A 25,773-nucleotide genomic window follows, 5' to 3' on the forward strand; every position below is an offset into this window, starting at 1 on the left:
TGTCTTAGATTAGTTTCTCTCATGGAACAAGCCGTGAGCAACGACAGCTGCCCCGCTATTGTTCATATTGAAAGACCTGACAAGCAGTTGTCGACCAAACAGAGAGGTCGCTGTTCATTCATTTTCGTTGTATAGTGCTATGTAAGTACATTCCTCGCAGACCAAGCATTTGGCTGTAATATTTCGTTCTGCTGGTTCCCGAGTATCTTGCTGACCAGACCGTCCTTGTTTACAGTACTCTGCAGATCACGACCACCACCATGGACTCCATGAGGAGCCTGAATACGTCTCTGCCGGGTGCATCGTCCGCAAAGCAGCCGGTTGGAGAGCCACCTGAACAACTTCTACAATCCTTCAAGGCTGCCGCGCTATCGGTCACCAAACTCTACAAGACTGCCGCAGCAGACCAAGCACGGGCACGGGCAGAGGGTTATCAAGATGCGTTGGACGAATTACTCGCTTTCTTGGATAAGGAAAATATTGGTGTGAGCGATGGGGAAGGCTGGAGAATACGACGCTGGGCCACCGAAAGATTGGATGGTCGAGATTCTGTGTCCCAAAGTATGGAAAGTGATGACGAAGCTGGGGAGAAGATGGATGGTGGACTGTCACCAGAGATTCAGCGGTCCCAGAGTGCAACAAGACTCTCTCCCACAACCGGAACAACACCAATAGCATCACCAGAACGAACAGAATCCCAGGTGCCACCTCCAGTCGTCACTCCAGTCCCCAGCGAACCCACGATTACGATGCCTCCCCAGGGGATGTTCACTTTCCAAGCGGGGCCGGCATATCCACAAGATACAGATATTACCCTTTCGGATCTGAATCTGTCGGATAACGTCCGTCCTCAGAGTAATGACAATCTGATGGCGTCACATACCGCTAACACACCCATCACCGTTACGAGAACCCCACGAACCAATCCAAGACACAACCATCCTACACGACTGAACACGAGATCCACGAGCTCTCTCTCCCGTGGCGCAGGGCAGAAACGGAAGATAAACTTTGCCGAGTTGTTTGATATTTCGAACCCAAGCTACGGCAAGGACGGCTTTGGCGGTGGAGGGAAGCGAGGGAGATTTGTATGAGGAGTGGCAAACCCATTATACTCTTCGGTACCCAGGGGCCAGGCTCCATGCTGCTGATTCGGACCAATTCATCGCATTTGAGCGTGATGGAGCATTAATAAGCATGTAACGCAGTTGACGAAACCTTTAAGACACATCTGGATTGCAATTAACTCGGGAGCATCTGCATATTAGAGCGAGATCGATATAGGTCGTCATGCATATCAATGGCGTCAACTTCGGGGCTTAAGCATTGGATGAAGGCACATGGTTCCATAGCTTGACCCAGAAGAAAAATGATACATGGCAATAATCCCGCCGATAAATTTTGTGTACCTATTCAAGTGATGCATATCTTTTCTTTATTATTGAACTCACTACGACTTTAAGATTTTAGAATTAAACCTGCGCCCCCCAGCCACATTCTCTAATAGTATTATTTGCAGAGACGATGTAGCATTTCCGTGGCGTGATTCCAAATTCCTTGTTCCTGCACTACCTTGCGATAACAACGCCGTTCTTCCCAGAATTTTTCAAGCATCTTCCAGCACTTTCCTTCCCAGTCTAGCCTCCCGGTTACCCCCGCAGATAGTATCCTCGAACGTACGGTGGAACTTTTCCTTGTCGAAGGACCACCTTCGCGGACTAGAGAAAGGCATTTTGAAGACAGAGCTTCACCGACTTTTATATGGAAGGTTTGGAAGGATGGATCCTTAGGGCCCGACCCTCACATCTCCAGATCTTCGTTTTTTCTAGCTCGCGGATTTGGGTTTGCAAAACACTAATAACACATGATTGTGAGGATGGCTTTCATGGTGGGTTCTAACGAGGCAACCAACTTACCATCCTCGAGATACACAAGAACTAACTGTTGATGGTCCATGATTATTTTTTTGGGGGGGGGGGAGGCGCGGAGGCATATTTACGAGATACTGCGTAGAGAAAATCAATTGGAATGGTTAAGTATATGTATATTCTTGTTGCATAATCTAAGAATTATAGGTATGTGTCGAATAAACCACCAAAAAGACCTGCAACACTTTGATTCCTAAGGTAGGTGTTTGAGTCCTGAGTCCTTGTCATTGCTTGCTACTCCTTAGTGTGACTTTCGCCCCCTCGCAGCCTCGTCGGCACACACAGCCTTGTCCCGCACCGAAATTTCCAAATCCTAAATCGCGGCGGCCAAAACTGCGACGTGCAACAAAACTTTCCACCTCTCTAGATCTCAGCGCCACAACCTCGCAGAGAAATTCCAAAGAGTGCATTTTAACGCCCCGACATAGTATCCCGAAACTTCTAAAGGAATAACATTTGCAAAGGAAAAAATATTGGAATATTTAGGTACCCAGGCAGGTAGAATAGGGGTTCCAACCGAGGCCATCCCTGAAATTAGAGCCTCAGGCCACGAGATCCTGATAGCAACAGCTCCCCCACTCAACGTTCCTAGAACATCACAGCTATCAACGCAAACACATTTCATTCCCAAGTGCACATGAACTCCCTACAATTTACTCAACTCCTTATAAGAGCATCTCATTCCTTATCCCATAAACCTTTTTCAAATCATATTTCGAAGAGATCGTTCACCATGTCAACGCAGTTATCGAAAGAGCCCAGACGGTTCGCGCCGCTCAAGGAGGGGAGCGAAAACACGATAGAAGGAGCGCCGAAGCTAAAGGGCGTTGTGTTTGATGTTGATGGCACTTTATGGTGAGCGGTTTCGAATTGTCGCTGTCGAAAACTTTGCTTGCGTTTGGGAAATCTTTGCGGCACGTGCCCACATGCCACACCCTCGAAGAACGTTTTGGAGAATAATCCTTGAGCGGTCTTGAAGTCTTGAGATATAAATTTCCCCGAGGTTGAGTACCTCGTCGATGTTGTTATATGGAAAGCTCTCTGGGCAGACTAAGACACTTTCTTATTAACGACTGATTGGAGGCACGGCTCTCCGAGGCTGTTAAAGGCCAACCACTTCTGTGGGCGCCAAGCTCTGTTACACTGAGTATAGATAATGCACTCAAGTGATGTAAACTTCAAACATATAATAAGATCAATCGTTATCCCTGAACATCTCTTATAAAAGTCCTGAATCCCATAGACATGAACCCCAACAGCCTCCAGGAGGTCCAAAGCCAACCCACCCTCACCGCTCCACCAACACCAGCTAACCAAGCAACCAGCCTTCCCCAAACCTACATGTTCGCCGAGATGCGCGCTGCCGTCGGCATCCCACCCGGCGTCGACATCCTCGAGCACATCTACCAGCTTCCCTCCGCCGACCAAGAAGCCGCGATGGAGAAGATCCGGGGCGTAGAGCGCAGCGCCATCGCCTCGCAGTCGCCGCAGCCCGGGCTCGTACCGCTCATGAGCTACCTGGAAAGCAAAGGGATCCCGAAGGGGATCTGCACGCGCAACTTCGAGACGCCGGTGAACCACCTGCTGGAAAAGTTCCTCGCGGGCAAGCTGTTCAGCCCTATCGTCACGAGGGATTTTCGCCCCCCGAAGCCAGACCCCGCGGGCATTTTGCATATTGCGAAGACGTGGGGTTTGCTGAAGGGCGAGGGCGTGCCGGATGCTAGTCAGTTGATTATGGTTGGGTGAGTGCGAAATCTTGGGTTGTGTGCTGCTCGTTGCTGATATGCAGGTGAATGTAGGGATTCAATAGATGATATGACGGCAGGCTATAGAGCTGGCGCGGCGACGGTGCTTTTGGTTAATGAGGTGAATGCGCACTTGGCGACGCATGAACATACAGATCTATGTGTCTCGAGACTGGATGAGTTGATTGAGGTCTTAGAAAAGGGGTTTGTGGGAAGGATAGGCAGGGGGGAGGAAGAGAGCGATACTAGAGGCCGAGCAGAGCGGGTATTGAGGGAAGCCAAGGGGGAGGAAGCATTAGACAAAGAGTAGAATCAAGAACCAGTATCATAGCCTCTCGTTATCCATCTATGAGACGCCTCGCATCAACGCCCGAACTTGCTACGCTAGTTACAGTTGTTGCATGACACAATCCTGCTCCTACTCTTCTTTTCTCATACCTCTCAGGGGCCCAAAATGGCCACTTAAAATCAAGATGTGACACGCTAAAGAGAGAACAAATCCAAATGAGGGGTAATGACGCCGAATATGCTGAACTTCTCGTCCTCGAAACATACGAGGTTGTGAATATTGGAATGCTGAAGCCAAAGTAGCGATTGACACTATGACTTCAACGAACCATAACCTAATAACCGCCAGTGGGATATCCAGAGCTGTACATGCCGTTGCCAAATGTAGCCTGTCTCCGGCTCTCCCTCTTGGGGTCTATATCACTGCTTTCCTTCTTTGGGACAGGAGGTGGCAAGGGTCCAGTGGGTGCCGGTCGCATTGGAAGAGTTGTTGAACTGAAAGTAGGAGCGGTGGCACTGGCGGATCCACCAGATGCTGCGTGCTCAGTGGAGCTGATTGTTGAGTGTTTTGGTACAGAGTTTGTGGTCGAGACTCGAGTTGGAAGGCCAGGATGAAATGGTGCATTGGAAGAGCGTCCGGAAGTAATCGTTCCATTCATGTTAGGCGACCTAGAATTGCTGATGGATTCATGGTATTGCGGCGAAGTGGTAGCTGAACGGATGTCACCACCACCGATGGGAATGTCGCCTGATGTAGGTGTGGGTAAGGAGTAGTCCGGAGAGTTCGATAAGTTCGGTCCCCCAAGGGGCGAGTCGCCGGAGCGTAAGGCTGCTTGAGTTGCTGGCGAGAGTTGCGGAGCAAGGTGAGATTTACGATTGTCTCTTTCTAACAAACCCACTGCCCATTCCTTTAAGTCGACAGGGGTCCGCTTGGCAGCCTGCACGAAGGGCTCGCGCTCCTAGTAAAAAGAATAAGCATACTGATCACTGGATATCAACGGACATTACTCACGTAAAGTTCCTGAGGTGTTGGCCGATCCTCCGGGGCTTTGGCCATGCACTTTTGTATCATATCCTCAAGAATTTGGGGGAAAGCGTCGCTCTTCGGCAGTTTGGGCGCCGGTTCATAGACGATTTGTTGAAGGAGGTCCAGAATGCCCGCCGGAGCTCCATCACCGTCAGACAGGTGCTCGCTCGCATCGAACGGGAATTTCCCAATAGCCAACTCCATAATTGCCAAGCCAAAACTCCAGACATCAGATTTGACCGTGTACTTCTGACCTTGAATCCGCTCGGGGGCCATATACGTCGAAGTCCCAACAAAGGTATCCGCCACCGAGTTGACCAACTCCCCTGATACACCAAAATCGCAAAGCTTGATCTGTCCCTTCGAATTGACTAATATATTTGACGGCTTGATATCTCGGTGCATGATGTGGTGTTTGGTGTAAAGATAGGTAAGACCTCCCAGGGTTGCCTCTGCGATCTTTCCAAGTACATCAACTCTTACAGGACCAAAGTTTTGCGAAATTCTATCAAGCGCACTAACAGACATGTTAGCAGCTAACGATAGAATAGGATGTGTGCCTTACCCAACATCCATGTATTCCATACACATGATAACATCGTTGTTGTCGCTCAAGAAGGCCCCGTAGAAGTTGACGATGTATTCTGAATTGCAATCGTACATGATCTGGAGCTCCCTAACAATCCGACGGCGTAATTCATTCTTGGCTTCAACATGGATAACCTGGATAGTGAAGTATATGTTAGTTAGGTACTGACGACAGCATACACAACGCGTGGGTAGTGACTTGCCTTTCTCGCCATGATGGTCCCGGTTGCCATGTGTCGAACCTTACTAACTGTTCCCCCATTGCCGTGACCGAGATCTCTCAAGACTTCTAAATCTTCTCTCTTCAAGTCAAGCTTGTACTCGATCCCAATCTCCAATTGTGCGGTCTGCCGGGAACTCTCACTGCCGATGCCTCCGGGTATCTGGCGGTCGCTCTCTGATGGAGCTACATTTCGCGGTGCGGGGGCAGCCAAAGCAAGGCCCTTGACGTTCTTCCGCCTCAGCGTACGCACCGCACCAATACTGTCCGACATCGTGGGTGCTGGTCGGCGAGATCAGCGTGGGTTGAGCACTTGCGCACGCGGCAGACGTGGTGGAGCGGGCGCTGTTAATCAGTGCCGCTACCGTGGAGGCTTCGACGAAAGGCAACCGTGTTGTTGGAGGTTGCGGAGGATCGAGGATCGAGGGTCGAAGTTCGAAGTGAAGTTCGAAGCTCGAGGTTCGAGGCTGGAGGTTTGCAAAGGCTCGAAGTTCGCGACTCTCTTGTGGACTGCGAAAATTCACAGGGTAAGGTGCAGAGCGGGGTTGAGAGGGTCCAGGCAAAGATAACTTCAGGATACTGTAGGTATATCTTGCGCGAAGGTGATCTCTACCCGGTATCTTCACACCAACAGACAACGGCGCGACGCTACTCCAAGATGGCCGGGATCCAATGTGGGGGAGGCCGCGCTGAGAGTCAAGAATCTTGGATAATCAGTTACAACTTACCAGCACAGCAATAGGGACGCTTGATTCATCGTGATTATGCGGAAAAGAGTCAGGCAAAAGAGGGTTTTCATGACGGCGTCTACACGAAATCCAATCCCAGGAACTGGTACTAGAGTCCCACACGCACACGCACACACACGCCCAGGGCGTCTCAGCATTCTCAAGGTTGTGTGGATGGCATTGGGCAGCATTTGAGGGCACATAAGGTACGGAGGGGCCGCCCCCCCTGAACGGTGTACGGAGAGCACAGCATTTGACTGCCGGTTGTCATAGGAAGGAGGGGATGGATAGTGATGCTTGAGGTATATAGAAACAGACCTGGTATATAATATTTGCACAAGCGGAAATACCTACTGCTTTCTCTGCTCTCAACTCCCCGATGTCCAAAAGGGGGGACAACTCTCTCATTACGGCGGCTCACAAAGGCCAGAATCCAGATCTGTCTCTGAAGTCGAAAGTCTTTGCCGGCAACCGCTGTGGACCTATAATTAGCTAGCACCAACCACCAGTCGTGGTAACCGCGCCGCTTAGGTAAGCTGGGTCTTCCCAAAACTCTCTCTCTCCTGCTGACTAATCACCCGACGTAAAAATGACGTTGATGCCTTAGCGCCTGAGGTGGAATTCCCTACACTTGCATCCTTGTCGAAATCAACCATCGCGACGCGAGACTTCGAAAAGCTCAGATTGTCACATAATTCCGCGCACCTGCAACTCCATCACATCCCCGTAGGCCGACTCCGCCTTCGCAAGAGTATCAGAACTCCCTTCTTTCTCACCCTTCTTCCCATCAACGATCCGCAAAACCGCCGCAAAGATGAGCATGCAAGACTTGATCCAGGGCGAGGCCGAGCTCGACGACGAGGAGAATGACGAGTCCTTTGATGAGGAGACCGGCGAAGTCATTCGTCGAAATGGAAGGGAGAACGGCGCACATATAGATGACTCAAGTGAGGAGGAAGATGATGACGACGATGAAGAGGCGGCCCGTGAGGTATGCTCCTGATCCCGCCACCACGGATGTTTTGCGCCTTCTCACTAATACTTTCCTAGGTCCGCGAGGGGTTCATCATCGATGATGAAGAAGAGGAGCCCGAGGAACGAGAGCGACGCCGTAAAAGAGATAAGAAGCGCAGACGAGCCGAACGGGAGGAGGAGGAAGCGGTGTTGGACGAGGAAGATCTCGATCTCATTGGTGAGGCAAATCCTGAATGGGAGCGGAAGACCGCTGCACAGGTACGTGCTACCAGATAATGCTCATCGCGAACCCTCGACTCACCTGTTCTAGCCCAAACTCAAGCGTCTCAAACGTGGCCACCGAGATGATGGAGAGCGACGCCGGGAACGTGGCCTTGACGAGATCTTCTCCGACGATGAGGAACTCGACGCCCCACACGAGTTCGATCGCCGACCAGATCACCACCGCATGGATGAGTTCGCCGACTTCATCGAAGAAGACGACCTAGAAGATGAAGAGGAGAAGCAAAGACATCAGGAAGAAATGGAGGTGGCTCGCCCTCGAGAAAGGGGATATGTTGGTGGCACCGAAGCCACTGGCCTTGATAAGGATGCTCTCGATGATATGGAAGCAATTTTCGGGAATGGCGAGGACTACGACTGGGCACTGGCGCTGGAGGACGAAGCCGAGGCCAGGGAAGCGGGCGACCACAATCTCGAGTTGAAGGATGTCTTTGAACCTTCTCAACTGTCGGAGAAACTTCTCACAGATGAGGATAATCAGATCCGTTGGGCCGACGAACCTGAGCGGTTCCAACTTGATCGAATGCCATACAAACACCTTCAAATCACCGACGATCAATTCAAGGAAGAAGCTCGCTGGATCACCAGTCTTATCTGGCCCAAGAAGGCATTACACAGTGACTTGCAAACTCCTTTCACAAGGGCTATCGGCAAAGTTCTTGAATTCTTTGTGGTCGACGAAGTCGAGGTTCCTTATGTCTTCCAGCATCGCAAGGACTATTTGATTCATGCCAAGAAGACGAGGGTTCGCACCGATAATCCGGATGATCACGAGTACGTCGTCAGTGCTGAGAAATTGCTAAACCAAGACGACCTCTGGCGCGTACTAGAGCTTGACTTGAAGTTCCGTGCACTCATTGACAAGCGAAACGTCCTCGAGAAGACGTATGACAATCTGAAATTGGCTGCTGGCGTGCAGGATCAAATGGTTGAAACAATGCTTCCAGTTGCTGTCACAATGGAAGAATTACAGGACATCCAAGACTACATCTATTTCCAATACTCGGCGGAGATCAAGGACCTGGCTGCATCGAATGGCAATGCCAAGGAGAAACGTCGTCCTGGGAACAAGTCGTCCATATATGATCGGATACGCAAGGGACGGGCATACAATCTGGTCAGGGCATACGGTATCACCGCTGATCAAGTTGCCCAAAATGCCCTGCGAGAGGGGAGAAAGCAGTACACAGAGGATTCGTCCACCACACCGATTGATCTAGCCGACTCTTTGACCAACCCAGGCGAATTTAGCACCGGAGAGCAGGTGCTTTTAGCGGCACGTCAAATGTTCGCTGAGGAACTTTTCATGAACCCACGGATGCGAAAGCACTTCAGAATGAACTATTATATGATGGGCCTCGTCAATTGCCACAGAACCGATAAAGGTTTAAGAAAGATTGATGAGCAGCATCAGTATTACGAATTGAAGTACTTGAAAAATCAAACTTTCAGCGACATCGCGAATAAGCCCGAGATGTTTTTGAAGATGCTCAAGGCTGAAGAAGAAGGCCTTTTGGAGGTGCGAATTACGCTCCAGAATGAGCAAGAGTTCCGCAAGCAGCTCTTTGCAGAATTTGCGTCTGACAACTACAGTGAACTTGCTGATGCTTGGAACGACGAGCGCCAGAAAGTTCTTGATCTGGCATTCACCAAGCTAGAGCATGTTATCACTAAAGGTGTCAAAGAAAGCATGAGGACGGAATGTCAAGACTCCATCCTGAAACTCTGCCGAGAAGAATTCTCAAAGAAGCTTGATCAAGCACCATACAAACCGCAAGGCATGATTCTCGGAACGATCCCTCGGGTATTAGCTCTGTCTAACGGCAGTGGCGATCCCAACCGTGATGCAGTCTGCTGGGCCTGGGTTGAGGAAGACGGACGGGTGCTGGAGCATGGTAAATTCGATAACCTCACGCGAGATGAGAGATCGAGAGAAGCATTTGTTGAACTTGTGCAGCGAAGAAAGCCAGACGTCCTAGGCGTCAGTGGATTTTCAGTGGATACCCACAAGCTCATCACTGCTCTTCGAGATCTTGTGAGAGAGAGGGGTTTGACTGGTGCTGAGTTCGAGGATCCGGAGTCAGGCGACGACAGGAGTGAGCCCCTTGAAGTTGTTGTGGTCAATGATGAAGTGGCTCGGCTGTATAAAGACAGCCCACGTGCTGCAGTCGACCACCCAACTCTTAATTCGCTCACGAGATACTGTGTGGCGTTGGCCAAATATCTCCAGAATCCAATGAAAGAGTATGCGGCTCTTGGAAAGGACATTACCTCCTTGTCATTCCACCCATGTCAACAACTACTTCCCGAAGACAAACTGCGAAAACAGCTTGAGACAGCAATGGTAGATATGGTGAATCTTTGCGGTGTTGACATCAACGAGGCTATTGCTGATCCGTATACTGCCGCTCTTCTACCCTATGTGTGTGGTCTGGGACCTCGCAAAGCCACGGCTGTCATCAAGAGCATCAATGCCAACGGAGGTGTTGTGAATTCTCGAGACGAGCTTGTAGGTGATCCCGACAGTGGAAAACTACCTGTGGTGGGACCTAGAGTCTGGAATAACTGCGCAAGTTTCTTGTCTATCGAATATGATAGCTCGACGTCGACATCTGACTACCTTGATAATACTCGAGTACACCCCGAAGATTACGAACTCGGCCGCAAAATGGCCGCTGATGCTCTTGAATTGGATGAAGAGGATGTAAAGGCCGAAGTCGATGAAGGCGGCCCTGGAGCCATTGTTCGCAAGCTCATCAAGGATGATGAACAAGAAAAGGTCAACGACTTGATTCTTGAAGAATATGCCGAGCAACTTGAACGCAATTATAATCAACGGAAACGTGCCACGCTCGAGACTATTCGTGCCGAGCTGCAACAGCCCTACGAAGAGTTGAGGAGAAACTTTGCCATTCTGTCACCGGATGAGATATTCACCATGCTTACCGGGGAGACTCGGGATACTTTGTGTGAGGGCATGATCGTCTCAGTCAACATTCGAGTCGCCAAGGAAGACTTTGTCATTGCGAAGTTAGATTCTGGTATTGAAGGTCGAGTTGAGCCACAGGAGGGCTCAGATAATGATATGCCACTCAATCGTCTCTTTAGTGTGGGCCAGACTGCTCAAGCAAAACTTCTTGATCTCGATCGCGAAAACTTCTCTGCAAAACTCTCCCTGCGCGAGTCGATGCTGAGGCATCCATACCGGAAACGCATTGACCACGATCCTGGTTCTTGGGATGCGGCACAAGAACTCAAAGATCAGGAAGAGCTCAGAGAGAAAGACAAGGCAACTGGAAGAACCCAGAGAGTGGTCAAGCACCCATTGTTCAAACCCTTCAATTCTACACAGGCCGAAGAATACCTTGGATCACAGCCACAGGGTGAAGCCGTTATTCGACCTTCGTCGAAGGGCAATGATCATCTTGCTGTCACATGGAAGGTTGCCGATGGGGTCTATCAACACATCGATGTGCTCGAGTTACAGAAAGACAATGAATTTTCTGTTGGAAAACTACTTCGCATTGGTGGCAAGTACAACTATAGCGATCTTGACGAGTTGATTGTAGACCACGTCAAGGCCATGGCGAGAAAGGTCGACGAAATGATGCAGCATGACAAGTACCAGAAGGGCAGCAAGGCGGACACAGGTAGGTCATCAAGTATTGTGGCTTTCACGAAATCATACTTACAATTTCTTGCAGAAAATTGGTTGACGACATATACCATGGCCAACCCCAAGCGATCTGTTTATGCTTTCTGCCTGGATCCGAAACATCCTGGGTACTTCTATCTCTGCTTCAAAGCCGGGAAAGATGCCCGGGTCAACGCGTGGCCGGTGCGAATTGTCCCTAATGCCTTCGAGTTGATGAAGAGTCCTTATCCTGATATGAGAGCGTTGTGCAATGGATTCAAGTTGCGCCACGCAAGTGAGATGACCCGGAGAGGTTGATGGCTTATGGAAGTCTCAAAACCAAGACTGACTGGTGTGGAAGTTGTCATGGAATGGTTCCTGGCGTATTCTCCCCATTTTGTTGTATTATAACTCTACAAGCAACGGGATCTGGGATTCTCGTGAACTTTCAAAGGGAAGGAAGGGGAGGTGAAAAAGGCGTGTAGGCATCAGGTTTTAGCTCTCGAAGACCGTCTCAGCCTGCAACAGATAGCAATTAAGTTAATTTGAATTTACGTGGCCATGATGTACGTGCTCGTTCCCCTTTTATTCTCAAATTGATTGCGTCGATCCATGTTGGCGATCCTGGAGATCCTAGCAAAGCTTTTGAGGCTTTACCTCCTTCACCAGTCCCCTTCCCTCCAATAACGGCTCCAAGTACTGTACGCTGCAGAACCATAGGTCTTCACGGCCTGCCTCTCAGGTTTTAGCCTACGTAAGGGGCAAAGACCCCTTCCCCTAGAAAGAACATGGATAGTACTCCCGAGATGAAACCGCTTTGCCTAGATACGTTACTACTTTGTATCTTTACTCCGTCCTTCGTAAGCTGACGGTCTACGGTCTTCCGTTTCTTACGGCGCCACCATATGTTCTGTGCTTATAAACTGCAAGATCTTTTTGTTCTTTATGAGCCATCTCAATCGTTCAAGGCGCTTGTCTGTTACTGTTTCTGGGACCATTAATGCTGATCCACCTGGCGTTTCGACCTGTGGCGCAGCAACCTATCTAAACTTCACCAGCCACGAAAGCCTTTAGTTGCCGTTACCTAAAGGAAGGTCCCAGGTAAATTTCGTGGCCATTGTCAGCCAGCCAGCCTGGCCATATCATAGACAATCAAGATCCCGATATTGGATATATCGCCCGGAGCAGAAAAGCTCATTGGCGCTCGCGGCATCGACATCAGCCCCAAGCCTGACGGTAAACTCGTGCCGGCGCATTTTGGTGCCTGCTTCCGGCGGATTCGTCCAACAGGCGCAATGGCGTTGGAGCAGTTAGAGATTCATAGCAAGGTTTGCGGAGCCCTGAGCTGTGGATACATGATGTCTGATTCAAACAGTCATACATCGTACGTTGGGTCAAGGTCGAAGAAGGACATACAATATCCTGGAGTATCCAGCCGCATAAGAAATCACTGTACGTGTCTTACTCCAGCGGGCCACTCATAATAGCATCTAACACTCTCACAGGAACTTCGGTATCGTCAAGCATCCTGGGACAGGTAATGCCGCAAACGCGCAGCATGTGGTTGTTGAGGACACTCTGCTACAACCTGAGACGGCTCCCGAGAAGCAACGACGCCCTTCAACCGCGAAGAACGATGCCTCTACAGCCCAAATCCAGTTAAAAGCAAAAGGCTTTATCCCGATACAATGGTATGGCAAATGCGAAGCGGACAAGGTGTCCCGGGGTACATATTCAGTTGCAAAAGGACATGGTGGAATGTACGGCCTGGTGCTCGACAACACATTCTCAATGGCATTTTCCAAAACAGCGACTTTTGTCCTTCTCACCTACCCTTCCAACTCGCCCCCGCAGTCCGCTCTTCATCTACACGCTGGTCAAGGTGGACTGACAGGTCCAAGTGCCACAAGTCTTGGCAAGAACCAGAGCCCACGGTTGGGTGCTACATCTTCGGAATCTGTGGATAGCATTCCGAGTCATTACGCAAACAGTGGTAATAAAGGCAGTCATGCGAGGGGTCCATCTGATAGCCAGAATACAGTTGCGACGCATCATGTTGGAGTTCTGCAAAAACGGCGAAGGAAGCGTGGGCAAGGCTACGCGCGACGATTCTTCTCCTTGGATTTCGCATCCTGCACCCTATCGTACTATCATAATCGCAATTCATCTGCGCTAAGGGGTGCAATCCCTCTAGGCTTGGCTGCCATTGCTGCTGATGAAAGGATGAGGGAAATCAACATTGATTCAGGCGCAGAAGTGTGGCATCTGAAGACCTCGAGTGCAAAGGATTTCGAAGAATGGACTAGGGCTCTCGAGAGAGCCAGCGCTATTGCCCGCGGTGTTGAAATTGATGACGCTCCATCGCCAGAGCGAGTGCAGAGTAGAACGAGTGGGCTTCAAATCACAGCATCTCACGAGGATCAGGAATGGGAGCAGGCTGAAGCTATTTTAAGTAGAATCGCCGGTACTCGAGATGCCATGCGCAGGCTATATAACGACATGGCTCCCGAGGCCAAGAAGAATTCTAATCCTGGCCTTGGGCTCCCTACGAATAGCAGCCCGATGCTGGATGACAACAACGACCTGCTTGGAGCTCCATCTGAGAAGAAATCGTTTTGGAAGCGGAGATCTGGCCTCCCACCAACAGCTCAGTCTCAGCTCGTCGGGCGAAGCATCCCATCCCAACTAGCCGTGCCCGCCCCGACAACTGTCACGACCATCACCGCCAATGGTTCAGTAACACCCTCTTTTCGAAAGTCGAAAAATCAAGAAGAAATCGGTGTGCATGATCATGTTGCAGCACTGCTCGCTGAATTGGACACGGTTGTTCTCGACTTCTCGACTCTTCTAGCAAGCAGCAAACGTCGTCGAGCCCCCGCCCAAATCTTCCCCTCCAGAAATAGCATGGATTCGACTTCGACGGGTGAATTCTATGATGCGGAGGGGGGAGATCCGGATCGTCCACAAGTGTTAATGATTGGCCGCCAGAGTGAAGAAGATACCCCTCCCTCAGATGATGACTTCGTATCGGATGCTTCATCTGTTTCTTCTGTAGATGAAGACGATGTCTCTCCTAATATTGGACATGCCGCATCGCTCTTTCCCCAGAAGCCAAAGAACCTCGACCCTCTCCCTGTTTCTAAAGTTCTCAAGCGACGAAAAGTCATCCCTCCCGCAAAAGTAATGCCACCCAGTCTGGTTGCCACACTGCGCAAAAATGTGGGCAAAGATCTCAGCACAATCAGCATGCCTGTCAGCGCCAATGAACCGATATCACTTCTACAACGCGTGGCCGAACAACTAGAATACGCGCAAATCCTTGATGCAGCCGTCGCTCAGAAAATACCCGCCCAACGCCTGTTGCATGTCGCTGCTTTCGCCATCTCACAATTAAGTAGCAATCGATGCAAAGAACGCGCCATTCGTAAACCTTTCAATCCTATGCTAGGAGAGACGTTTGAGCTAGTGAGGACTGAGAAGGAGGTTCCTGGCGGCTTCAGATTGCTCGTGGAGAAGGTCTCGCATCGCCCAGTACGTACGGCTTGTCAGGCCGAATCAGCCAACTGGTCGTTCGGCCAGTCCTCCGCACCAACTCAGAAGTTCTGGGGTAAGAGCGCGGAGCTCATTACAGAAGGTCGGATTAGGATAGTTCTGCGGTTACCAGATGGGACAGAAGAGCTCTACAGCTGGAGTGTCGCTACGGTATTTTTGCGGAATGTGGTAATGGGCGAGAAGTACGTAGAGCCGGTAGGAACCATGACTGTGGCCAACGACAGCACAGGCGCCAAAGCCACCATTGAATTTAAGGCAAAAGGCATGTTCGGTGGCCGCAGCGAGGACGTACAAGTCGAATCATATGGACCCGATGGTGCCAGTACTGGTTTTAGCCTCGTAGGGACTTGGACTACCAGTCTCCAGCTTCTGGAAAACGGGAAACCTGTTAGAGAGATTTGGCACGTGGGAGATCTGGTGGACAACGCGCCTCAAACATATGGGCTTACGACGTTCGCGGCCAGCCTGAACGAGATCACAGAGATAGAGAAAGGCAAACTACCGGCGACGGACAGTCGGTTGAGGCCTGATCAGAGAGCTGCGGAGAGGGGAGATCTCGACGAAGCGGAAGAGTGGAAGAGGAGATTAGAAGAGAGGCAGAGAGCCAAGAGGAAGGAGGTCGAGGAGCGTGGGGAGGTACACAAACCCCGGTGGTTTGTAAAGGTTGATGGTGGAGACGAGGGCGAAGAGGTATGGAAGCTGAAGACTGGAAAGGAGGGCTATTGGGAGGAGAGGAGCCGAGGGGCCTTCACAGGTGTGGAAGACATTTTTGCTGCATGACCGATGGACGGGATGGCGGATACGGTGATGATGACGACCGGTAATGACGGTGGCGTTGGGGTTTCAGCGTCTCTATACTTCCCTATTTCAAAGAGTCAGCGGATGCATAGCGTTCTGTAGTTCTGTAGAAATAGAAGATGGCGGAAAATAGAAGGCTACAATTTAGACTTCAGAATTTAAAAAAAAAGAGAAGAATAGGATTCAATCTCTGCTCCAAAGCGAGTAATTCGACTTTTGATGGAGCTAATCATGGTGAACTTCAGGCTTTATGTTTTTGCTATTGCCTTGTTATTTCGTGCTCGTATACTGGTTCTTCAACCCTATTGCCGGGTATTTAGGAATCCATCCAGTTCGCACTGACTTGTCGATCTTCTTAATCTTCTCGATCTTCTTGAGCCCACACGTATGCGATGCCACCCTCACCACTTATTTAATATGTTGAATGAAGCACCGGTAGAAGAAAACTCAAATAGACTCTCTTATGATTCAAGAGTAGTTGAGAAGGGGGTATCGTATCTCATGCCACGCCCCATGCAATAACTCCGTTACAATGCCACCACCATTGGGGAAAATCCGAAATTCAATCCAACTGCGCCTGAACATCATCCTCATAGCCAACAATGTGATCCGCAACCCCAGCGATCCCTCCTCGACCTTGAAGTTCTTCTCTAGCATGACGCTCCGTCGCCTGTTGCGAGGCCTTTTTGATAGCTGCCTTCAAGTGTCTATGTAGAGTTCAGTACTTTTTAAGATTAGAGGATTAGTGAAGAAAGAGAAAGACTCACTTGACGTCCGATTTCAGAACATAGCCCTGTCTCTGGAGTTCCTGGGCGAGCTCTTCCTGATGGTTGTCAAGAAGTGTGGGGTTTGGAACGACGATAATTGGCAATCCCATCCGCATAGCATCCAAGATGGTGCCCGCGCCTAGGTGTTCCTGTCAGCTATTTTGAATATCAAGTTGAGGCGGTAGAGCTACCAGCATGACAGATCACGAGGCCTTCCTTCGACTTTCCAGCCCGTCCAATGCAAGCCTTCATCTGCTTAGTGAGACCCTCCCGATTGAAATCGAAGGCCTCAATTTCCACGCCCAGAGTCTTCTCCGGCTTGATCTCGTACAGGTATCTCAGCGCATCTCCGGCTTGGAACACGAGTTTCGTATACCCGAGGTCGGCGAACTGCTGTATGCAGTCTTCCCCCAGAACAGCCGCGATCAGAGCTGGGAAGGGGGCGGTGGCGCCGGTGCTAATAAGGCACTCGCGGGAGAGTTTCTTCTCTTCAGCTCCATTCTTCATGGCAGTTACACGCACAGCGCTGCGGCGACAGATTAGGATGAACCCGCCTCGCTTCAGGGCGAGAAAGTTCAGCTGGTTGGGACTAACAGAGAGCTCGGATTCGTCTTCGGGTACCCACACATCGACATGGGGCTCCGAGGTATCAGAAGGAGGCGGAAGGAGGGGATCGGTAACTCCAACTGCGATTCCTCCAAAGGCGTCGAGCAAGTTAGATCCAGAAACTCTGGTGATGATATTGGCGACCTTGTCTTTGATTCGAAGCGCGCGCTCCTTTCCACCAGCGAAAGAAGGCATCTTGAAGATGATGGTGGTCGGTGGTCGGATAAACCTCGGGCCGACAATGTTCCGTGGTTGTTGATTTGCTCCTCTTGTCTGGTGGCGTGTGTTTATCAAATTGAGGCGTTGTATGATTGAAAGTTTTGGCTAGTCCGGACTAGGCTAGTGCATGCGAGTATCCGGAGTGAATACCCTACTGGAATAGAGTTGTACCGTGTACTGACAATTTTGCTGCTGTCTACTGACGACAATCGCAAACAATACCGGCATGGCAACAGCCCTACAGAGCTTTCGCCTCACGGCGAGGAGCTGCAAATGTCAGTCTGTTGCACAGCGATACGCCACAAAGTCAATTGGGAGACGGAGAACATTTTCAACAGCGCCTCTTCGATGGAAAGAGCAGGATGACACTGATGCTCGTGTCAATGCTATCCTTGAAAAAGCGGCCAAGGACTCCGAGGCAGAATATGGGAAATGGCTGGGGGAGCAGGTCGCCACTTTTGACCAGCAGATGAAGGAAACGGAGGAGTCAGCGAAAGCGGCATTTGCTCGAGCCGGTCAACCACCAACCTTTGACTGGGAGAGGATAAAGGTGAAGACGAAGAATACCTTTCTGAACATGGGTGAGACCGATCCTGTTGATGGGTTTCCCGATGACGAGGAAGAGAACGAGGAGGATATCACGAGTCTTGCGCATGGGGAGTTGGAACACCATAGGGAGATGAGACATTATGCTAGATTGGCGGCTTGGGAGATGCCAATGTTATCAAGTAAGTGCTCCAGAACCGTGATACCCATCACTTTTGCATCAGTGAATGTCAGATTCTGGACATGGTTTCTGACGAGATAACAGCGCTGGCAAAGCCATTTGAACCACCTTCGGTCGACATGCCATTGCGATTCAGATACACCACATATATGGGCGAACAACACCCAGCGGAGAAGAAAGTCGTTCTGGAGTTCTGTACAGAGGATATGCCAGATCTGACGCCCGTCCAGCGCGAAAAGCTGAAGAAGTTGGTTGGAGTGAGATACAACCCCGAGACGGATATTGTCAAGATGAGCTGTGAGATGTTTGAGACCCAGGCTCAAAACAAACGCTATCTGGGAGATTTAGTTGATGAGCTTCTCCGAGAAGCAAGGGTATGCCTTCTGTGTTCCGAGGCTTGAGAATCATTGTGTACTAACGAATGTAGGATCCTACCGATACTTTTGAGGACATTCCCTTAGATACCCGGCATCATACCTTCAAGACAAAACCCAAGTTCCCACAGGAGTGGGCCATGACAGAAGAGCGCCGGGCAGAGTTGGCCGCATATCGTGAAGAGGCTGCAAGACGAGACGAGGAGCGCATGGTCAGGGGAGGACTCGTAGATGGCGTCAAGCAGATTGAAGAGGCTCTTATTAGGCCCCCACCAGAGACAGAGGCAGTGCCTGAAATGGTGATGGCCGGCAGGGGCGCCAAAGGAAAGGGCAAGCGGGTGGCTGTGAGAAGGTAGAGAGTGATCGTAATGACCCCTGTACAAGATATTGTAGACATATGTATACATACCGTGGACCTCCAATATACAAGGACTAAATGAGTCTTATTCTGAAGGAGACCATGCTGCACTGTCTCTGCTGTTGCTTGCGCAGGCCGGGAGGGGAGACATCAAACATTATCAACCCGCTTTCTGGCCCCCTATCACGTATACTTGACAATGTGACATGCCGACCTACCTAAGGTAAAGCATGCGCAATCAGATCTCTCAAGTGACTCTTCTCTACTGCCTATAGATCATTTCTGTTCAAATCCAAGTCTCCAACTCCAACGAAACCTAGATTGGGCTTTTGCTAGACGAACATATGTGGTAAAAGGCTCTCTTGTCTCATACAGAAAGAAAGGGCTGGATGAAGCGTTAGGCTTCTGATGGGACACATGACAGGGATCAAATTGAAGCTGCAGTATTTCCATCCACCGAGAGGTGTAGAATGAAAGATGTACCAAGGTCAATTGCTACTCGGGTGTATGATTACAATCGAATGCGATTCAATGGCGTGCAACAAAGATGACTTAAAGAGCAATCAACAAGTATAATATGGTCCGCAATACTTGAACGTCAATTTTCTATAGTAAGGTACCTTATGCCAGACTTCATGGCCTTTGAGGACGAAGCGCGCATTAGGTACTCGGACACAATGCCAATGAGCTTGTGCCGAGAATACAAGCCATTCGAACTAAATGAAATTATTAATCAGGAGACCATGAATAAAAAACACTTGGTATATGATGCCTGTAACGAGATTGCCCAACTGCACCTTACCATAGGATTCAGATCAAGACAGGATTCACCGAGGCTGTCAATGTGTCAATCGAGATCGAAGCGGATTAACTTTGGGCCGAACCTGCGGACGATCGACCCGTCATGCCGGCGCTACTACCAAAGTAGGATAGCCTCATGCTTCTCCAGATCATCGTCCTCCATAATCCTGGTGGCTTCCACGATCACTGTACATGAACATACCTCGGCATGTGCGTCTCTCCGCTTCTCCATTGCTTCCCCTCGTCCACCAAGCATCCAACTACATTCTTCCAATTATCACCGTTGCTCCGCATTTCACCTGCCCTGCTCCTAGGCATTTAAAGCTGATGGGTGCAGCTTGAATATGTAGGTTTTTGTGCTTCGCAGTCTTATACTTTTCGGAAACCGGTCTCTGACCCAACCTCATCTAGAGTGCTATATACACTTGACCGTATCCTTCGCCACAAACTCACAACATCTTTGCACAATGGCTTCAACTAAGCTTGTACCGTTCGAGTCCACCGCCGTTGAATCCATTCCAAGCATAGTCCATCAGTGTCAGACTACCTTTCGCTCACAGAAGACGAAGCCGCTCTCATATCGATTGGTTCAATTGCGGAAGCTCTACTGGGGGATTGTCAACAATGAGGACGCCCTCGTTGAAGCTTGCAAGCAAGATCTTGGGAAGCCGACCTTCGAGACTTTCCTCACCGAGATAGACTGGTGCAAGAATGACGTTGTCTTCGTCACCAAGAACCTGGCGAAATGGATGAAGGATGAGCCAGCTCCGGATATCCCTCTTACGAACTCCATGCTGCGCCCAAGGATCAAGAAGGATCCTTTGGGTACCGTCCTTGTGATTGGCGCATACAACTTCCCAGTCCAGCTTTCTTTCGGCCCTCTCATCGGCGCCATCGCTGCTGGCTGTACGGCTGTCTTGAAGCCATCTGAGGTTTCTCCAGCTACCGCTATGGTGCTGAAGAAGATCGTGGAAGAGTCGCTCGACCCCAGTGCATATGCCGTTGTCAATGGCGGTGTTCCGGAGACGACGGCTCTGCTCGAGGAGAAATGGGATAAGATATTCTACACTGGCGGCGTGGTCGTCGGAAAGATTATCGCCAAGAAAGCTGCCGAGACGTTGACTCCTGTATGTCTTGAGCTCGGAGGCCTGAACCCAGCTATTATCAGCAAAAATGCAGATCCTCACCTTGCAGCTCGCCGGCTGTTATGGGGCAAACTTGTCAACGCCGGCCAAGTCTGCATCAGTCAGAACTATATTATGGTCGACAAGGAGATCCTGCCTGCCTTCGTTGAGCAGCTGAAGATTACTTTGAAGGAGTTTTACCCCAATGGCACGAAGGCAAGCCCGGACTACGGAAGAATCGTCAACCAGCGACATTTCCAGAGAATCAAGAAGATGCTGGACGATTCTAAAGGAAAGATCTTGATTGGCGGAGAGGTGGATGAGGCTGAGAACTTCATCGACCTCACCGTCGTGCAAGTTGATGATATTAATGATTCTATGATTGTCAATGAATCGTTCGGCCCTTTGATTCCCATCTTACCGGTCAACGACGTGGAGGAGGCGATTCGCATCGCCAACACGGTGCACTCGACACCTCTTGGACTGTATGCATTTGGCACAAAAGCCGAAACTAATAAGAGTACGTTTCCTATTTCCTTCCGGTTATCGTTCAGTTACAGAGTATCAAGAAGGCCGCGAGACATTTCAACTTTGTGGATCCAAAGCTATCCATTTTTCAACTATCCTTTATTCTCGAGTTGTATATGCTCTTTGTCATATACTCCTTGCGGAACCAAGATCAAGACTAACTGGCATTCCAGTGCTTAATGAGATCACCTCAGGTGGTGCCTCAGTCAACGACGCCTACTTCCATGGCTCCATTCCCACCCTTGCCTTCGGCGGCGTAGGAGAATCCGGTCAAGGAGCATACCGCGGCCGCGCCTCCTTCGACACCTTCACGCACCGCCGCTCCGTGACGACGACCCCCGGCTGGGTCGAGAAGCTGATCGCAATCCGCTACCCGCCGTACGCAGGCAAGCTGGCGCGATACCGGCTCACGAGCGAGCTAAAGCCCAACTTCGACCGCGAGGGCAGGGAGATCAGGGGCATCAAGTACTGGCTGCGGTTCCTGCTGGGCATGGGCAGCGACAGCCTCAAGGAAGCTCTGGTAAGATGGGCCATCGCTGCCTTCGTGGTCGTCGGCTTAAAGAAATCCGCAGACGCCGGGAAACTACCGTCATATCTGAAGTGAGTGGGGATCTACAAAAGCCATGTTCATCAAAGTTGTCCTATTGTTGTTCTTTTGGCTACAGCCCCGGCAGGCTGGGAAAAATGTAATATATATACCTACCTATCTATCTAGCTTATCTAGGTCCGTAGTGCAGTAAATACCTCCATACCAGCAGCTATTGCTATGTACATTCCTCATCAGGAAATCCATCCTATCCCACCTATCCCAAAAAGACCCGCATACATACCAGGTACCTTACCTTACAAACAAGCTCAGCTCAGACCCCTCCATGATCCCAACCACCTCCCAATCAAGAAAAAAACACTTTGTTGCACATCGCATCCTCTCACATATATCCTCGGAGGTGTTTTTCCAGTCCCTCATCGCTCAGCGCCTGGACGTTGTTTCCTCTGCTTGCTCGTTCGTCCCAGGTCCTCGGAGATGCAGCGGGGCTAAACGCCGATAAGGAAGGAAGATTAATCGAAATGGAAAGCTGTGCACTGCACGCAGCTTATCGGATGGTGGAAGAGCCTAGAGGTATCTATCGCATACACCGATGGCGATAGAGTAAGGTATGTACAGTAGGTATGTTCCTCGGAGACGGCGGCTTGCGATATCATTATGTGGTATGTTGTTGTTGTTGTTGTTGTGGTTGTTGTAAATTGGAATTTTGAGGTCCTAAGCCGCCCGCTGCGATCAGCCTATCATGTGTGGATGAAATCGGAACTGCAAGAATTGCGTCTATATTTGGATTGTCTATTTAATACTCATTATGCTGCTCGTCTATCATCAAGTCTATCATCTAGTCTATCGTCTATGTCTATAATCCTCGTCTATATCTGCCACTTAACGCCTCGAATGCTTATGCTCTCCAGTCACCTCCCCAACTCCTATAACCAGGCGCCGAGGAACTCGGTTCGGCCCACGGTTAGTATGTCGAGACTCGAAGGGTTTACGGGGCGACGATGACACCGCGGTACCGCATCTTGCCCTCCTCCAGCCTCTTCATACTCTCTGTGATGCCCTCCACGGTCATGGGGAACTCCTCGATGATGGGGTAGATCTTGTGCTGTGCGGCGAACTCCAGCATCTCCCGGTGGACCTGTCGGGCGGCGACGAGGGCACCCTGGATGCTCAGTTCAGCACGGATGATTGGCAGGTAAGGAACGGTCAGGTCGCCATAGGCGATAGTGAGAGGGTAGATGGTACCACCAGGGGCGACAAGAGATAGGTATAGGTTCCAATCTGGCTTGAAGGAGGTGGTGACGAAGAGGTGGTCGACGGGCTTAGAGATCTTAAGCTCCTTGACGCCCTTGGTGGCGACGAACTCGGACGCTCCGAGCTTGAGGGCCTCCTCCTTCTTGCTGTCTGTACCGGAGAACACCACGACGTCACAACCCATCTTGGCAGCGAATTGGATCGCCAAGTGTCCCAGTCCTCCAACACCAACAATACCAACGCGGTCGGTGGATTTCGTACCGAAGGATCGAAGGGCGTTGAAGACGGTAGCACCTCCGCACATGAGTGGCGCGGCGAATTGTCGTGGGATCCTCTCGTCGATCTTGAAGATGTAGTCGTACTTCCAGATCGCATGCGTCGCGAAAGAACCTTGATCGTGGTCGTTGTCTCCGAAAAGCTCCCGCTCTGGGCAGAGAGTCTCACGGCCATTGAGACATTGCTTGCAGTTGTTGCAAGTGTTGTGTATGTACCCCCAGCCAACAGAGTCGCCCTTCTTGAAGCCCTTGACGGCGGGACCCATATCCTAAATACTTATTAGCTCTTGCTCGGACAGGTAGACCCAAGGGTACGTACTTCAACAATTCCCGCGCCCTCATGGCCAAGGACCATGTCTACCTTCCTGAAGTGCTCATCGGTACTGCAAAGACCTGAGTGGGTGACCTTGATGAGAACCTCGTCGTCCTTCATATCCCTGGTGGTGGTGGACTGGACGATTTTGCCATCCTTGGACCCCTTGAAAACCGTGAAGGTAACCATGATTGCTTTTTGTTATTTTTGCTTGTTATTTTCCTGTTGAATGCTGGCCGTTAGAAGATCGGGGAGGCCCTTTGTTATTATACGAATTTCTAGCCTACCTTTTATGGGGTTGCGTAGAATGAGAGCGATAACTTATCTGGCTAGCACTTCCGTGCTCCGTTGTGGATACGCACTGCGTGAAAGACGGAAAGGAAGAGTTTTCGTGATGAGAAATCAACATTCGGTACTTAAAGTAGGTAAAAGATAAAAAAGCTTAAATCTATGCTCTTAGCATTGTAGGGTTAGTTCCCTCGATTGCGACAATAACGGGATCCATGGTTATCATTTGCTTTCGGGGATATCTCGCAAGGCCGTATCGGCTGAATGCTAATATGGACCTGTAACGCCGATAGGAATTCGACTTCCAACTTCCGACACACTTCGACTTTCGGACATATCAATTCACACCGAGACGCGAATCCGCAGGAATGAAACTTATCAAGGCGAATGCTTGCCCAGACATGCCGCTGCCTTCTTTCTTGTGCTGATAAGAGCCGTTAGTGTGCTTTGATAGCACTGTGTCGGTGTACCTCTTGACAGCCTTGAGCCGATTTTCCAGAATTCGCCTCCCGCGCTATGGAGTTTTGTCGGATATTTTCAATGCGGCGGGCAAGGTGGGATCCACTGCGCTCTTCAAGATCGGCTGTCGTCTTCCTCAGGATACGACCTCCTAAAGATCCTCAGCGTCAATGGCTTCCTTGTATCCCTTCATGACCATGTCCTCGTCAACTCCCTGTCCATCTTCTACCAACGATTGAATCACACCTCTAATTCGTGCAATTTCCCTCCTCGTCTCGGGCGGAATCTCATCATTCTGGCTCGAATAGACCGTACTGCTGATACTCTCCTCGATCCTCGTGATTGAGACGTCTTCTCCGGCTGGTTCCACATGCTTGCTGATCCAGATATACCCGTTAACCCCGAGTATCACGTCGATCTTGCCACCATACGCCGTGTCAATGGTCCAAACCTGCCTGCGCGCTCGGGCCACACCACCGCCGCCGCCTGTCCCACTGACACTCATAAAAACGCCATTCCTCAGTTTGCCATATTTTAAGCTCCTCGTATGTAAACCCGCGCTCCCATCCTGATGTAAACTTTGCACCTCAGCTACCAACAAATCTCCCTCCGAGAAGAATGTTCTGATTTGCAGCTCGTCTGTTTCTGTCCTCTTTCGTAGAATACCGCCGGGAAGATTGATGGCCGAGAGGGGCAGGCCTGCGAGAACGGGAGCACCAACGTCTACGCGCCAGCGCTTGGATTGGACCTCGATGATGCGTCCTACAACCAGGTCGCCAATCTCAGGGGTATATCGAGCGCGCAGGGGCCGGACGGAGAGCAGCTTGTTCGTTTTTTGAATGGTACCTGCCACTGCAGCGATGATTTCGGTGCTTGAGGGTGCTATGTAGGTACCATGACCTCTGGATTTTTGTTAGACTGATGGCACAGTAACGGGATCAGGGCGGAATACCTCATCCACTGAGGATCATCAGTGACAGTCTCGCCAGGCGTGACCATGTTTTTCGCAGCATGGCGCGCTCTCTTCGCTGGCGGCATCTGCGTATCTCCTTCGAGGTCGACGCCGCCATGATCAGAGTCATCCGAAGAGCTGTCTTCTTGGTAAGGAATGGGAGGCGGAGCTGGAGCGAGGATGGTGATAGCCATTGCCGCGACGTGGTACGGACGAGCGGAGGGGATGATGAGGGGACAACGAGGCTACGGCGAGATTTGTTGAAGAGCTTGACTCAGGTCTCGCGTGCCTTCCAATTAATTGTAAGTTATCGCGGTAGGTATGATCACGTGATGGAGAGATAGCCTCGGGTGGGTGATTTCTTGCGGCCTGAGGCATGAAGGGCAATGAGGCAGAATAACATCCTGAGGCAGACA

General features: G+C 50.4%; 11 protein-coding genes across 11 annotated transcripts; 7 read left to right on the forward strand and 4 right to left on the reverse strand.

The window, feature by feature from the left end:
• Positions 1–53: 53 nt before the first annotated feature.
• Positions 54–1,094, forward strand: M430DRAFT_62574 (hypothetical protein; the record flags this gene model as incomplete). The annotated part of the gene is made up of 2 exons (XM_024868999.1): positions 54–141; positions 236–1,094. Exon 2 carries the CDS (start codon positions 261–263, stop codon positions 1,092–1,094), a length of 834 nt encoding a protein of 277 aa, XP_024724844.1. The 5' UTR covers positions 54–141; positions 236–260.
• A 1,450-nt stretch (positions 1,095–2,544) lies between these two features.
• Positions 2,545–4,035, forward strand: M430DRAFT_32101 (hypothetical protein). Its single transcript, XM_024866107.1, has 3 exons — positions 2,545–2,783; positions 3,254–3,670; positions 3,728–4,035. Exons 1-3 carry the CDS (start codon positions 2,662–2,664, stop codon positions 3,981–3,983), a joined length of 795 nt encoding a protein of 264 aa, XP_024724845.1. The 5' UTR covers positions 2,545–2,661; the 3' UTR covers positions 3,984–4,035.
• Positions 4,036–4,296: 261 nt separating this feature from the next.
• Positions 4,297–6,070, reverse strand: M430DRAFT_46423 (hypothetical protein; the record flags this gene model as incomplete). Its single annotated transcript, XM_024867842.1, has 4 exons — positions 4,297–4,920; positions 4,974–5,505; positions 5,554–5,711; positions 5,780–6,070. The coding sequence occupies 4 exons, from the start codon at positions 6,068–6,070 to the stop codon at positions 4,297–4,299; spliced, it is 1,605 nt and encodes a 534-aa protein (XP_024724846.1).
• Positions 6,071–7,338: 1,268 nt separating this feature from the next.
• M430DRAFT_92485 (hypothetical protein) lies at positions 7,339–11,733 on the forward strand (the record flags this gene model as incomplete). Its single annotated transcript, XM_024869714.1, has 4 exons — positions 7,339–7,515; positions 7,575–7,757; positions 7,810–11,431; positions 11,486–11,733. The coding sequence occupies 4 exons, from the start codon at positions 7,339–7,341 to the stop codon at positions 11,731–11,733; spliced, it is 4,230 nt and encodes a 1,409-aa protein (XP_024724847.1).
• A 748-nt stretch (positions 11,734–12,481) lies between these two features.
• M430DRAFT_111964 (hypothetical protein) lies at positions 12,482–15,966 on the forward strand. Its single transcript, XM_024861455.1, has 3 exons — positions 12,482–12,743; positions 12,791–12,867; positions 12,921–15,966. Exons 1-3 carry the CDS (start codon positions 12,711–12,713, stop codon positions 15,745–15,747), a joined length of 2,937 nt encoding a protein of 978 aa, XP_024724848.1. The 5' UTR covers positions 12,482–12,710; the 3' UTR covers positions 15,748–15,966.
• A 562-nt stretch (positions 15,967–16,528) lies between these two features.
• On the reverse strand, positions 16,529–17,039 carry M430DRAFT_93979 (glycosyltransferase family 1 protein; the record flags this gene model as incomplete). The annotated part of the gene is made up of 2 exons (XM_024869804.1): positions 16,529–16,671; positions 16,724–17,039. The coding sequence occupies 2 exons, from the start codon at positions 17,037–17,039 to the stop codon at positions 16,529–16,531; spliced, it is 459 nt and encodes a 152-aa protein (XP_024724849.1).
• A 544-nt stretch (positions 17,040–17,583) lies between these two features.
• On the forward strand, positions 17,584–18,814 carry M430DRAFT_14601 (hypothetical protein; the record flags this gene model as incomplete). The annotated part of the gene is made up of 3 exons (XM_024862983.1): positions 17,584–18,085; positions 18,169–18,458; positions 18,512–18,814. 3 exons carry the CDS (start codon positions 17,584–17,586, stop codon positions 18,812–18,814), a joined length of 1,095 nt encoding a protein of 364 aa, XP_024724850.1.
• A 637-nt stretch (positions 18,815–19,451) lies between these two features.
• Positions 19,452–19,931, forward strand: M430DRAFT_23782 (hypothetical protein; the record flags this gene model as incomplete). Its single annotated transcript, XM_024864964.1, has 1 exon — positions 19,452–19,931. The coding sequence occupies one exon, from the start codon at positions 19,452–19,454 to the stop codon at positions 19,929–19,931; it is 480 nt and encodes a 159-aa protein (XP_024724851.1).
• A 153-nt stretch (positions 19,932–20,084) lies between these two features.
• M430DRAFT_14602 (hypothetical protein) lies at positions 20,085–21,873 on the forward strand (the record flags this gene model as incomplete). Its single annotated transcript, XM_024862984.1, has 2 exons — positions 20,085–21,261; positions 21,443–21,873. The coding sequence occupies 2 exons, from the start codon at positions 20,085–20,087 to the stop codon at positions 21,871–21,873; spliced, it is 1,608 nt and encodes a 535-aa protein (XP_024724852.1).
• Positions 21,874–22,804: 931 nt separating this feature from the next.
• Positions 22,805–23,847, reverse strand: M430DRAFT_14603 (hypothetical protein; the record flags this gene model as incomplete). Its single annotated transcript, XM_024862985.1, has 2 exons — positions 22,805–23,614; positions 23,665–23,847. 2 exons carry the CDS (start codon positions 23,845–23,847, stop codon positions 22,805–22,807), a joined length of 993 nt encoding a protein of 330 aa, XP_024724853.1.
• Positions 23,848–24,556: 709 nt separating this feature from the next.
• M430DRAFT_46429 (hypothetical protein) lies at positions 24,557–25,551 on the reverse strand (the record flags this gene model as incomplete). The annotated part of the gene is made up of 2 exons (XM_024867843.1): positions 24,557–25,307; positions 25,358–25,551. The coding sequence occupies 2 exons, from the start codon at positions 25,549–25,551 to the stop codon at positions 24,557–24,559; spliced, it is 945 nt and encodes a 314-aa protein (XP_024724854.1).
• Between the last annotated feature and the right edge of the window lie 222 nt (positions 25,552–25,773).

This window comes from Amorphotheca resinae (genome assembly GCF_003019875.1).
Source record: "Amorphotheca resinae ATCC 22711 unplaced genomic scaffold M430scaffold_1, whole genome shotgun sequence".
Taxonomy (NCBI): Eukaryota; Fungi; Ascomycota; class Leotiomycetes; order Helotiales; family Amorphothecaceae; genus Amorphotheca; species Amorphotheca resinae.

Excerpts from the sequence above, each read along its gene's own strand:
- M430DRAFT_111964 (XM_024861455.1), top strand. The coding sequence starts at position 12,711 with ATGGCGTTGGAGCAGTTAGAGATTCATAGCAAG. Across the intron at positions 12,744-12,790 it reads AGTTAGAGATTCATAGCAAG|TCATACATCGTACGTTGGGT; the intron begins GTTTGCGGAGCC and ends TGATTCAAACAG. Across the intron at positions 12,868-12,920 it reads CAGCCGCATAAGAAATCACT|GAACTTCGGTATCGTCAAGC; the intron begins GTACGTGTCTTA and ends ACACTCTCACAG.
- M430DRAFT_32101 (XM_024866107.1), top strand. The coding sequence starts at position 2,662 with ATGTCAACGCAGTTATCGAAAGAGCCCAGACGGTTCGCGCCGCTCAAG. Across the intron at positions 2,784-3,253 it reads GATGTTGATGGCACTTTATG|CCTTCCCCAAACCTACATGT; the intron begins GTGAGCGGTTTC and ends CCAAGCAACCAG. Across the intron at positions 3,671-3,727 it reads AGTCAGTTGATTATGGTTGG|GGATTCAATAGATGATATGA; the intron begins GTGAGTGCGAAA and ends AGGTGAATGTAG.